General features: G+C 60.3%; 1 protein-coding gene across 5 annotated transcripts in view; it reads left to right on the plus strand.

Annotated features, from left to right (window-relative positions):
• MAD1L1 (mitotic arrest deficient 1 like 1) overlaps positions 1–13,110 on the plus strand; it is a 315,793-nt gene that overhangs the window by 250,616 nt on the left and 52,067 nt on the right. For 4 of the 5 annotated variants that reach the window (XM_060032547.1, XM_060032548.1, XM_060032550.1 and 1 more), the window contains one exon: positions 1,449–1,656. In XM_060032547.1, coding sequence (XP_059888530.1) covers positions 1,449–1,656 — 208 coding nt within the window. Of the gene's footprint in view, positions 1–1,224; positions 1,312–1,448; positions 1,657–13,110 lie in introns of those variants that run through there. The other variant, XM_060032552.1, reaches the window with a different exon arrangement.

Here is a 13,110-nt window from a genome sequence, read left to right on the forward strand (position 1 = left end):
ATCTCCCACTCTGTTGGTTCTCTTTTTACTCTTTTGATAAATAGAAGTTCTTAATTTTTATAAGTCCAGTTTATTTTTTCTTTCACTTGTTTAGCCCGTTTTGAACCTTGTTTAAGAACCTTCGTCTACTCCCGGGTCACAAAGACGTCCCTATATTCTCTCCTAAACCTTTGCGTGTAGCTTTGCTGTCACTCAGGAGTGATGTTTGTGTGGTGTGAGGTCAAGGTCAAGGTCATGTGGGCATCCAGTTGACCCTGCAGCACGTACTGGGGAGACCGTCCTTTCCCCATTGGCCCTCAGCACCTGCCTCGGTCACTGCAGATTTGTAACGTGCGGTGATGCCTCTCCCACAAGGTCGCCACAGCCACCCTGGGCCCTGGGTTTTGCGTGTGGATTTCAGGCCATTCAGCACCCACTTAATCAAACGCCTCGCCTGATGTCCGGCCCCCTTCACACTCTGCCGGGCTGACCTTGTTCCCCTGTGGCTGGCGGGCTCCTACCAGCCGGGAGGGGAAGAGGTGGGTTGTGTCCGCAGACAGTTGAGGGTCTCGTCAACTTGGAAGGGAGCGTAACCCTGACTCCTTAGGTGTGGGTGTGTCCAAAGGGGACAACCGCACTTCAGCCAGGGGTCAGGGTCACCTTGGTAGCGGGGAGCGTCCACACGGTGTGATGAGAAGGTACTTAACCTCTGGGGTCTTCCTCCCCTAATCTTGACCCCAGGTAACGGTGAGGAAAGTGTCGGCCACATCCCGACAGCAGGGCATCTTCAGGACGCCCGAGCGGCATCCTCCACACTCTGAAGGTCACCCAAAACAAAGCCCAGAAAACCGCCAGCCCAGAGGAGCCGCGGAAATCGGACAGCTAAAAGTCCCATGGGGTCCCGCAGGACGGATCTGGCAACAGAAAAGGGCATTTGGAGGAAACTAAGGAGTTGAGAAGGAAGTAGGGAGTTCAGTTAGGATGGCGTCAGTGTTCGCTTGCGAACTGTAACAGGTGCACGGCTGATGTCACGTGTCAGTATCGGGACCGTGTGGGGCACGTGGGGACTCTGCTTCAGCGTCAGCTTTAGTAAGTTGGGTTTTTTTGTTTGTTTGTTTTTAAATCTTAAAAAACGGGTCCCACTCTTAAAGACCATGAGACAGGAGGGTCGCCGAGAGGCTGGCGAGAACCCAGAGGCGTTGGGGTGTTTGCTGATGGTGTCTGAAAGCGCCGCACTGTGAAGAGACCTCCCTCCCGGTAGCTGGTACTTGGCGAGACTCAGAGAAGGGGGCTCGTGTGCCGAGTTCTGACGATGCTCTGAAGATGGGTTGGGTGGGCTTTCTGTTTGCTCCCCCGTTTAATGGAGGCCACAGCCCAGGGAGGGGGGCTGGGACCCCACAGGCCGGGCTCGGGTTCCCCTTTGCTCTCGCTCCACGAGGGGCTCTGACCTCCTGCCTGTGGTCCCGCAGGGGGACTACGACCAGAGCAGAGCCAAGGTGCTGCACCTGAGCCTGAACCCAGCCGGCGCGGCGAGGCAGCGGCTCCACGAGGACCGGCAGCGGCTGCGTGAGGAGTGCGCGCGGCTGCGGGAGCTGGTCCACGCCCTGGAGGCCGGCGGCGCCGTCCCCCCCGACCTGGAGGCCGCCGCGGGGCTGCCCTCGTCCGGGGCGGTGGCAGGTAGGCCCCCGTCCGTCCGTCCGTCTGTCCGTCTGTCCAGCCCGTGCAGGCAGCTAGGCTGTGGGCATCCCCGGGGCTGTGCGGGAGGCTTGGTGGTGCCGGCCTGCAGAGCGGCAGGAGGTGACACAGGCGCGATGAGGACCCGATGGCTGGAGCCCTGCCGACCCCTGAAACAAGTTAGCGTCGTTTAGCAGTTTCTACGCATGTGAGTAAACCCAGTACTCCGTGGAAGCGGGGGCCATCTTTGACCATCTGAGTACATTTCAGGGACCCAGCGAGCCCTCCGCAGGGGTCTGTGAGGAACCCAGGAAGCTGCCTTTTCTGTCACGCGGGTCTCGCCTGCTCTGCAGTTCTAACCCAGGGCCACAGCCTCTGACCTCGCAGTTCGTCTCTCCAGGGCAGTGCAGTGACCGCTGAGCCTGTCCCCGGCACGCCGCGGTCACCAGGTCCCGCCCTAGTGCAGAGAGACGTGGGTTCATCAGTGCCAAGGAGGGAGGGGACCCTCTGGAGGCTCCATTTTCCCAGGGGTCACCCAGTCCGGCCCCACGGGGAGGCTGTGCTGTCGGAGGGTGCCCAGCGCTGCTGCCCACAGGTGGCTGGGAGGAGGGCTCTGCTTGCTGCCCCCTCAGTGGTGTCCGCAGGCGTCTGCGTCGAGAGGGCCAGGCTGCTGTTTTCTTGCCATTCGCCACGTGCATTTCTGAGTGGCTTTTCCGCTGGGAAGCCCTTCCCCACTTCCCCTTCCCATGTCTGTCATCTCTTCCCGCGTGCCCACTGCGGCTGGAGTTGGGAAGTGGGTGCAGCCGTCCTCTTGTCTGGAGCAGGGGTCTGTGCGTCGCCCGTTGCCAGGCTCGTAGGTGTAGCCCCCCTCCGGCCCATCTGCTTCCACCGTCTACCTTGCGTGGAACCAGCCTTTCTCGAAGTGCCTGAGGTCAGCGGTCACCGCCCCGTGAGACCGTGGAGATGGGAGGCTGCCCTCAGCACCTGGGGCACAGGGGCTCTACGAGGCCAAGCGCTCGGTCAGCCAGGCCTGAGTTTGAGCCCCAGCTGTGCGTTCCCTACACCACCCGCGCCGAAGCTGCAGGGTCTCGAGAGCCAGGCTGAGCCCGGCCGTCCTGCGGGAGCCACGCTCCATCCCTGCTCCCTGGTGCTGTTCCGTCCTTCGCCGTCTTGTCCCCCTTCCCATGGCATCCTGAGCGCGTCGTGGTCCCAGGACCCTCGGCCCAGTGTCCTCTGTGAGATGGGGGGTTCGTGCACCGTCGTGGCTTCAGCTGTGACCCCACGGTGCGGAATCAGTGCGGTCTGCCATCTTCCACCTGAACTCTGCGCCTCCTGGTTTTACAGGATTGCAGCTGCCCTTCAGTTGCTCTCCCGAGGTCGCGTGCTGGGCTTATGGACGGTGAGCACACACGTGTCGTGTGAAGTGCACGCCCTCCTGCGGACATGCACGCGCATGCCCGTTCACACCTTGTGCCGGCCTCTCCCATCTTGTCTTCAGAGGGGGCGGTGGCCTCTGTGCAGGGCTGGCTCTTGGATCAGAGCATCCAGTCATGACCACGACGAGAAACGTGCAGAGGCGTGCCCAGGACAGAGCGCTCTCCCCACCGCAGGTCGGAGCAGAGACGGTTACTGCCGCAGCGCGAGGCCCCCAGAGCTCAGGACCCCCGCGTGCCCCCCTCGGGGTGCTGCTTTGCTCTCCTGGCCTTTCAGCTGGCGCTCCTACACAAACTCCTCACTTTGCACTTTTCATCGGCAGCAGCCAGACGGAGAGGGTCCTGGCATCCCGGCCTGGAAAGCACAGGCCTTCTGTTCCTGGGGCAGAAACAGAGCCCCCCATGCCGCTCGGACTGGCGGTGTCGGCTGCCCAGGTGCCCCCGTGGCCGTTCTGCGGCCAAACCCCGGCTCAGCCGCAAAGACTGCCGTGGGGGTGGGGGTGGGGGCAGGTGGCCAGCGTCCCGCCCTCCCCGGTGAAGGCCAGGAGAGGCCTCTTGCAGGGTCCTCAGCAAGTGGGCGGCCGCATTACTGTTTCTCCCCGTGTTCCTTCCAGCCGCGGCTCCAGCGCCTCTTCTCGAGCGGCCTGTGTGTCCTTGACAAATTCACAAGCTGAAGATGCAGGCGCGGGCACCTCGAGGTGGCTCTTTACTCTCTGAAAGGACTCGTGCCGTCTAATGCGACAGATCATTTACCCAGTGAGGTCTGTCACTCCTTCCGACCAGTGGCTCTGTGCTCAGCTCTGGGGACACAGCTGCTTGGAGCCTCCCAAGGGCGCCGTGACACGTGCCCACAGACGCTGTGGGCTTCCAGGCAGAGACGGCCCGTCGGACCGTCCTCCTCGAGGCCCCACAGCAAGAGGGACAACGGCAAACCTTTGGGATCCGGACAGTCGGTGGGCGGGTGGTCCAATGGTGAGCAAGCTCAGGAAGCCGCGGTCGAGGCAGGAACCACGCTGACTGACGCCACAAACCTCCCCAGAGGCCCAGGGCAGCAGGGGGCGCTGGGGGAGGGGCGTGACCCGCTAAGCTTGCTTGGGGGTGTGATCAAGGGGCAGGAAGGGTTCCCAGACCTTCACCCAGCTCTGCGTGGTGGGCCGTGGCCTCTCTCCCAGCAGAAGTGAGAAATGCAAGTCGGCACAGCGGTTTCTTCTCCTGGAGCAGCCGTTCCCAAGGGGTGGTTCCCAGGCGGGCAGCAGGCGCCCCAGGAACATGTGGGCCATGCAGGTCCTCGGGCGCCGTCTCAGGCCTGCGGGGTTCCGGGGCAGCCCACGTCCTCCCGCATGTCTGTGAGCTGCGGCTCCGGAGACGGTGTGGACAGGGCCCAACCAGGACGAGAGCCGGCAGTGGAGCCGAGGGATGAGGCTGGTGGATGCCCGGACGCCCCCGCCCTCCCCTTTCGCCCTGTGGAGCCTAACCAGCTCCGGAGGAGACCCGAAAGCACTGACCCCGGAGGCAGCTGGCCGGACCCTGGGCTGAGCTGACAGGCCAGGAGGACCCACTGCTGGCTGTGACCAGGGAGCCAGAGCAACAAGTAGAAAAACGCACCTGGAGGGCGCAGGCCGCCAGAGTGCAGGGAACCTCCAAAACACTGCGTCCTCAGAGAGACAAGGACGGACTTCCAACAGCAAAGCACAAGCAAGAGACTGCAGATTTTTCAAAATGAAAAACAACAAACTTCTGGAAGTTAGAAATATCCAAGAGTTAAATGAAAATCTGAACAGCAGATTTATGGATAAAATTTAGAAGGTTTATCTGAAAAGTAGAAGAACAAGGCGACGAGCTGGGAAGCAGGAGATAAAAGCTGAGGAAACGCGAGGAGCCGCCCGGCCCGCGAGGTCCGCCGAGTCGCGGGGCTGCAGGAGAGGCGGGGTCGCAGGTCACACCGGCACCGTGTGGCGATGAGGCCGCTCCGTGTGGGTGGATGAAAGGGCCCCCCCCCAGGGGAGAAGCGGGTCACTTGTCAAAGGCCAGGGATCAGAAGCGCTTCCTTCTCAGCAGCAGCCCTGGTGCTGGAAAGCCGTGGGCACTGCTCCAGGTTCCCAGAGGAGCCCGGCGGCAGCCCCGGCCCGCACCCGCGCTCCAGCAAGCCCGGAAAAGCTCACCGTGCGCCCCATCTCAGGAGGCTGTCAGAGGATGTGCCCAGCAGAGCGAGCAGACCAGCAGAGGAGACGAAGCGCAGAGAGCCCGAGACGCCAGCCTGGGACACGTGTGGGGGAGGAGCAAGCCCTGGCTGGAGCGGGCCAGAGGCTCTGGGCCTCTTTCAGGCCAGGGGGTCGTCAGGACGTAACTGGCCCGTGTCTCAGGGGGCGTTGTGGCCCAGGCCTCGCCATGCGTGCCCCGTGTCCCTGGGCCCGCTGCCCTGGCTGCACGGAGCCGCCGCCCTGCCCGGGGCACCCATCTCGCGTCTCCTGTTTACATCTGCTGCCACCGCAGGGTTAGGAAGCTCCCACGTGGGTCAGCAAAGAGGTGCAGCTGCGTTAGCGATGGGTGCACAGAAAAGTCAGCGAACGGAAGACGGGACAGCGTCAGCTCCAGGGAAGACAGGATGCTGTGCAGGAAATGGCGCGGAATCCTCGTCTGCTCCAGCCCAGCTCCCGCAGCACCTACTGTCCTAACAGTCCTGGGGCCTGGGAGGAGGATGACAGGAGGAGGGGCACGTGCGAGCCGGCAGGGGTCAGCCACTTAACACCAAGGTAATCGGAGTCGTTGGCCGGAGGAGGAGAGGACCTGCTGGGCGTGACTGGGCTCTAAACCACGCACGTGGCAATAAAAATAAAGCGTAAAGCTTAAGACAAAGCCCAGGGCAGTCGTGCGGTGGCCTGGCGAGTGCCAGGTCCACAGGGGCTTGGGCCGGTCCTGTGACGGAGACGGGGCAGCAGAGGCTGAGAACGGCAGCCTGAGCCTCGTTTAGGAGCTGCGTGGACCCAGTGGGGCCGGGGCGGCAGAGTGGGGGGTGCCCTGTGCTGACACGTCCTGGGCTGGACCCAGCGGGCTGGCGGCCCACCAGAGTGTGGGCGGGAAAGGAGGAGTCATTCGGTCACCCCACTTCCCTCCTCGTGGGACCAAGAGGAGGGTGGCCAGGTCAGCTCTCGGGATCCTCGGGGGAGCGTCCCCGCTGAAGCCACGTGGGCAAGGGAGCCCCGCCACCGTGTTCGTAGCCTGCAGTCACCCACGGCCTCGCTCCGGGGGTGTCCAGCTCTTGCAGACACCCTGTGGTCCTCCGTCCGCGCTCTCAGGCCAGCCGCACGCTCCTTCTGTCGGCCAGTGGAGCAGCTGAGGCTCAGGGCGCTGGCCGCTCCTCACAGCCCAGGGTCAGCCCCGCCCCGGGGAGCCATGCGAGCGGCCAGGTGCCTCTCTGGTGGCTCTTACGCGCCCGGGAGACAGATGCCGGTGGCGCTGCCACAGCCGGATGGGTGGCCTGTGGACTGCGCACAGTGGTCAGGTGCTGGCCTCTGTGGAGGCGAGGTGGCTGGCCTGTGGACTGCGCACAGTGGTCAGGTGCTGGCCTCTGTGGAGGCGAGGTGGCTGGCCTGTGGACTGCGCACAGTGGTCAGGTGCTGGCCTCTGTGGAGGCGAGGTGGCTGGCCTGTGGACTGCGCACAGTGATCAGGTACTGGCCTCTGTGGAGGCGAGGTGGCTGGCCTGTGGACTGCGCACAGTGATCAGGTACTGGCCTCTGTGGAGGCGAGGTGGCTGGCCTGTGGACGGCGCACAGTGGTCAGGTGCTGGCCTCTGTGGAGGCGAGGTGGCTGGCCTGTGGACTGCGCACAGTGATCAGGTACTGGCCTCTGTGGAGGCGAGGTGGCTGGCCTGTGGACGGCGCACAGTGGTCAGGTGCTGGCCTCTGTGGAGGCGAGGTGGCTGGCCTGTGGACGGCGCACAGTGGTCAGGTACCGGCCTCCGTGGAGGTGAGGCCACGTGTGTCTGTTTCTGCCTTGCCAGGCGGAGGCACAGTTTGGCAAACTCCCTCCCCGGGCCCCCCGCATCTGCCTCGGTACCCAGGGCTGCAGCAGCGGGGCCAGGCTGCCGGGCTCTGAGCTGTAACCTGCCTCCAACCGTAGAAAGAAGTCTCAGCACGTGGAGGCCCCTGACCTCCAAAGACGCGTCCTGGAGAGTTGGGCACCAGCAAAGGCCCCGCCCCACATACACCGCCCGCTTTTCCCTGTGGGCCTCACGGGCCAGCCTGCCCCACCCCTGGACGGGTCCTGTCTGCCGTGCACACAGCGTGGCCTTCGAGCTGGGCCTGCAGAAGGCCCCCGGGGGTCGTGTGGGTGGCCGGGACGGAGCCGGACCAACAGCACAGGGTGCCCCCGTCTCCTGAGGACTTCCGGGCTCGCCGTCAACACACCAGGAGCCGCTCCGGGCGCTGGGGGTGGAGGCGCCCAGCCTCAGGTACTGCGTTCCGACACGCAGTGGATGCTTGTCTCCGGGCGTTCCTGGATCTTTGACAAAGGAGTCGCTGAAGAACCCCTACCAAGGCCGCGCCCTCGGCTGGCAGGAGCCTGAAACCTCAGCCCCCAGCAGTGGCTGTGCTCCTTGCATGACCCCACACCTTACCCAGCCTGGGCCAGAGAGATTGTTCATTGCGGTTTAATTAGGTAAAGAATTAACGTTAAAATAATCTAATCTTGGGCTTCCCTGGTGGCGCAGTGGTTGAGAGTCTGCCTGCCGATGCAGGGGACACGGGTTCGTGCCCCGGTCCGGGAGGATCCCACATGCCGTGGAGCGGCTGGGCCCATGGGCTATGACCGCTGGGCCTGCGCGTCTGGAGCCTGTGCTCCGCAGCGGGAGAGGCCACAACAGTGAGAGGCCCGCGTACCGCAAAAAAAAAAAAAAAAAAAAAAAATCTTGTCAGAGCGACACACGGAAGGCGTTCAAAATTGTCTCTGTCTGACTGACCTCCCGAGAGGTCCCTGGAGGAGGGACGCCGAGGGCCCTCCCTGGAGCCCGTCCGTTCTGCCCAGGGGGGAGGGCGCCCCTGCAGCAGCTGCGCTGCCTGGGCTTCATCTTGGTCCTGCTGCTCTCTCCAGACGGGGGCTCACCCCCTTCCCGCTTCAGCCGGCGCGCGGGCCAGCTGGGCTCTCCAGATGTGGGGCGTGGTGGGCGGGCTTCTCTGAGTCGCTGCTGTCCCCCGGGCCTCCGTGAGTGCAGGTGTGATGGCAGCTGGGGAGACAGCGCGGACTCGCTGAGGCTCCGGAAGCCGTAGCACCTGCTTCCCGAGCCGGCAGCCACGCAGGGGCCAGCTGGACGTCAGCAAGGGAAGAGCCACGGGAACGAGGCGGCCTCAGAGCAGGCCCTGGGTGTGGGGATTGTGTTTGCAGGGAGGCACAGGGGGCAGGGCGGCACCTGGCGGGAGCAGGCCGTACTGGATTGACACTCGCTGGGGGAGGCGTCACAGGGAGCAAGGAGGCCCAGACAGCTGCGGGTCACTGGTGAGGGCGCTGAGGCTCCGTGTGGCTCGGCGCCCGACACGAGGTGATGGACTCGGGGTTTGCTGTGGCCCCCGGTCTGGCTGCCCGAGGCTTAGAGGTGGCTGTAACGTAGAGCCGAGAGCTGTGCTCGGCTCAGGTGCTGGCCTCTGGCCACTTGGCGCCTTTGGGGAGCAGCTGAGAGCCTCCAGCCCGCAGCGAGAGGAGTCCTGCCCCGTGCTTTCCCCAGCTCGTCATCCTCTGCTGGAGGGACCGCCGCTGAACAGGCGGGAAGACCGGGAAAGTAGGAGGCAGAGGCGAGAATCGGGAATTGCGCCCCGGCCCGTTCCCGGGTGGGTTACCGGGAGCAGCAGGCGTGCCTGGGTCTCAGGCTTCCTCCCATCCCTGCCCGCCCCAGCAGAACAGCATTGCCGTCCGCACCCGTCACCTCCCGGCCTTGCAGCAGGTGGCGGGGAGGACCGCTGGGGTCCTTGAGGCACCGTTGTCTGGCCAGCCCGAGCTGCATGCGCCGGGTGGATCTTAAAAGCACCGCAGAGGCTTCACACCGAGCTGATGTCGGAACCTGAGCCCACAAGAGCGTGGGTCGGATGCAGCCATACACCATTAGCAAACCTGAAAACCAAAGACAGGAAGTAACTGTGCGTGTTCCTGTGAGCGCTGGTGCGTTTCTTCAGGGCGGGCACTGGGGCAGGATTGCCGGGTCACGTGGTCAGTGGGCCGCTGGCTTCGCGCCGGCCGTGCGCCCCCGCCCCCACCGGGGTGGGGCTCTGCGGCGGCACCAGCCCGGGGCCCTTCGTCATCCTGAGGTGTGTGCAGTGGAGTCCACCCCGTTGTAACTGGCATTTCCCTGACGGGTGAGATGTGGAGCATCTTCTGTCGCGTGTTAGCCACTCCTGCATCCCCCTGGGTGGGTGGAGTCTCTCTTCAAGTTTTTGCCCATTTTTTGTTGGATTGTTGTCTTTGGCTCGAGTTTGGGGAGTTTCATTTCCTAACAGTGTCTTTCTCAGAGCAAACGTTTTTTAAATTATTTATTTATTTTTGGCTGCGCTGGGTCTTCGTTGCTATCGCGGGCCTTCTCTAGTTGTGGCAAGCGGGGGCTTCTCTTGTTGCGGAGCACGGGCTCTAGGCACAAGGGCTTCAGTAGTTGTGGCCCAATGGCTCAGTAGTTGTGGCTCACGGGCTCTAGAGCGCAGGCTCAGTAGTTGTGGCGTACGGGCTTAGTTACTGCGCGGCATGTGGCATCTTCCCAGACCGGGGATCAAACCTGTGTCCCCTGCCTTGGCAGGCAGATTCGTAACCACTGCGCCACCAGGGAAGTCCCTCGAATTTTTTTTTAATTTAAGATTTGTTTGGTGGCCAAGACTTGTGAACCACCAGATGTCCCATGTGGACCTGGTAAGGATGTGTATTCTGTCTTTTGATAAGTACGTTTAGACAGTTTACATTTAACATAATTTCTGCATACGTTTGGATTTAGGCCTACCATTTTACGATTAGTTCTGTTTGCCTTCTCTGTATTTTATTCCCATTTCCTCATTTCTACTTATTTTAAGATTATTTGAGTATTTTTTAGTATTACATTTTGATTTATCTTAGTTTTTTAATTATGTTTCTAGATGCTTTTTTTTTGTTTGTTTTTTTTTGTAGTACGCGGGCCTCTCACTGTTGTGGCCTCTCCCACTGTGGAGCACAGGCTCCGGTCATGCAGGCTCAGCAGCCATGGCTCACGGGCCCAGCCGCTCCGCGGCATGTGGGATCCTCCCAGACGGGGGCACGAGCCCTGCATCGGCAGGCGGACCCCCACCACTGTGCCACCAGGGGAGCCCTAGAGACCTTTGGAAGTGACCTCTCTAGGGGTTACAATGCGCGTGCCTGACTTTCCGCCGTGCACTTGTAATTAATATTTTACCACTTGCGGATGATAAGATCCTGGAATGTCGGGGTCTTATCACAACACAGGTCTCCCACGCCCCCTCCCCCTTGTAGTAATGCTCATTTGTATGTACCCACTGTAAAATGTTATAATTATTGATTTTAATTGTCATTCATATTTTAAAGAACACATGCGGAAAGAAACAGTTCATGATTTTTATCTAGACATTCAGAATTGCTGTCGCTCTTTCTTCATTCCTGAAATAACAGGTTTTCCTCTGGTATCATTTCCTCTTGCTGGAAGAGCTTCCCGGCATTTATTTTCGGGCAAGCGTTCTGGAAGCATGCTCTCGTGCTTCCCCTTTGCCGGACGGCGTCTTCGTCTTGCCCTTCCTCCTGGAGGGTATCTGCTGTGTGTGGAGCTCTGGGTCAGCGGTTTTCCCTTTTCTCTGCCTCTGGCCTCCGTGGTTTTTGATGAGAATCTGTAATCGTTCAGATCACTTCCTTTCTGTGTGAAAAAGAGAGCTTGACGGAAGCATGCATCAGGTCGGACGGTAGGTGCGGGTGATGGTGACACGCGGGCCCCCAGCTGGGGGTCAGCGTGTGGTGTGACGGACGCGACAGACGTCACGGGTTGGGGGTGGACAGGATTCTGCAGCCCAGTGTCGGGCCGTGCCGCTTCCGGGGAGACCGAGGACGTCTCGTAGCCGCTCTCCCCACCCTGCCCCAGGCGCCTGAGGGTCCCAGCGTCTCTGTCACCTGGGGTTGGTCCCCGTTGGCTGGGTTCTTCCCAGCAGGTCTGCTTTCTCCTGGTTTTTCATATGCTGCTTGGTTTTGAATTGTGTCCTGGACATTTTGAACATTTTCAGGTCTTTGTGAAGTTCTGGAGAACATACATCCTGTGGGTCTGGGTTTCAGCAGGCATCTGCCAGGTGGGCCAGTCAGCAGCTCCCGCCACCTTCCAAGGGCTGTGCTTCCACTGTCAGTTCAGTTTCAGAGCCGTTGCTGTGCTCCTCTCAGCCGTTGGGTCCTGGGCAGTGGTCTGGCCCACGGTCCAGGCCTCACGGCCCTTCAGGGTCAGACCCCCACACGCCCAGCTCAGAGGTGCCTTTTGGGGTCCGCGTGGCACAGTGGAACGTGGAATTCCCTCTCCCTCAGCTCCAACGTTCCCCGGTTCCCTAGGGCCCCCTTCACAGGCCCCTGGCCAGACGTTCAGGCCTTCACGTCCCTGCCCCGCCAGGCCCTTCCCACGGCTGCAGCAGTGTCCACGGCCACTGCCAGCGGGGGACAGAGAGGAGGGCAGTGGGGACTCCCCCCTCTCCTGCGGCCACAGCCCTGCACATAGAGAGAGGGTCCTCCCTCGAGGGTCTTGGCACCTGTCCGGCCACAGCTGCGCCTCCGCAAGATGGCCTGGTGCCGGGACAGGACGGGATGAGCACAGCCGGGAGAGCAGCCTCCTCCCACTTCCTTCTCGGGCCAGAAAGCAGGGCTTCTCCCCACTCTCTCTGCATCCAGACCGAGTGGACCAGGGTCCAAACAACGACCGCCACCACCTCAGGACACTCAAAACTATAAAACTCACCCAGTATGCAGTAGATAGTCTGAATAGTCCTGTAACTATTGAGCAAATCGAATCCATAATCACAAAGCTTTCAAAAAACCAGCCTTCACTGGTGAACTCTACCTAAAGTTAAAGAAGAATTAACACCAGTTTATACAGTCTCTTCCCGAAAATTGAATAGAGAGCACTTTTCAGCTCCTTTTATGAAGCCAATATTACTCTAATTTCAAAATCAATGACAAGACAAAGAACAAAACCTACAGGGATTTATTTGTTCCAGGAATGCAGGGCTGATTCAGCCTTCAAATGTCAGTTGATATAATCCACCAGATCAGCAGGATCAGATCACTTGGTGGAGTGAAAGCATTTGACAAAATTCAGTACTGATAAAAACCCAGCAAACTAGGAAAAGAGGGGAAGTTCCTCAACCAGATGCAGCTCGTCCACAAACCCTCCATCTGACATCACACTTACGGTCAGAGTCAGAGCTTTTCTCCTAAGGTCGGAAATAAGGCAGAGATGTCCACTCTCACCACCCTGGTCAGATGTACTGCAAGTCCCAGGCAGAGCAGTGAGGAAAGGAAGGGCCTGCAAAACTTTTCCTCTCTGCAGGTGACATGTTCGTCTACATAGAAAATCCCAAGAAGTTAACAAAACAAAACAAAACTAGCGAAGTGAGTTCAGCATTGATTTTTGTGTATTGATCTTGTATCCTGCAACCTTGCTGAATTCACTTTATATATGATACGTGTGTGTATAATATGTATATGATATATACTAGCAGTGAACACGTGGAAGCTGAAATCTAAGACATCATACCATTCCTGTTCACTCTCCCCAAAACGAAATTCCTAGGTATAATTCTAACAAAACACGTAAAAGAGCTATAGACTGAAAACGACAGAGCATTGATTAAGAAGTCAAAGGATTTCTAAATAAATGGAGAGACACACCACGTTCACGGGTGAGGGATGCACCATCAGGAAGCTGTCCTTCTGCCCAACCTGGTCAGCACTGCGGTTAATACAGGAAAGTCGGCTCTGGGTCGGCCGTGCTTGGGATTCTGCTGCTTCTTCAGTCTGCCGGTACTTCTGTGTCTCTG

Source organism: Delphinus delphis, chromosome 15, assembly GCF_949987515.2.
Source record: "Delphinus delphis chromosome 15, mDelDel1.2, whole genome shotgun sequence".
NCBI classification, from domain to species: domain Eukaryota; kingdom Metazoa; phylum Chordata; class Mammalia; order Artiodactyla; family Delphinidae; genus Delphinus; species Delphinus delphis.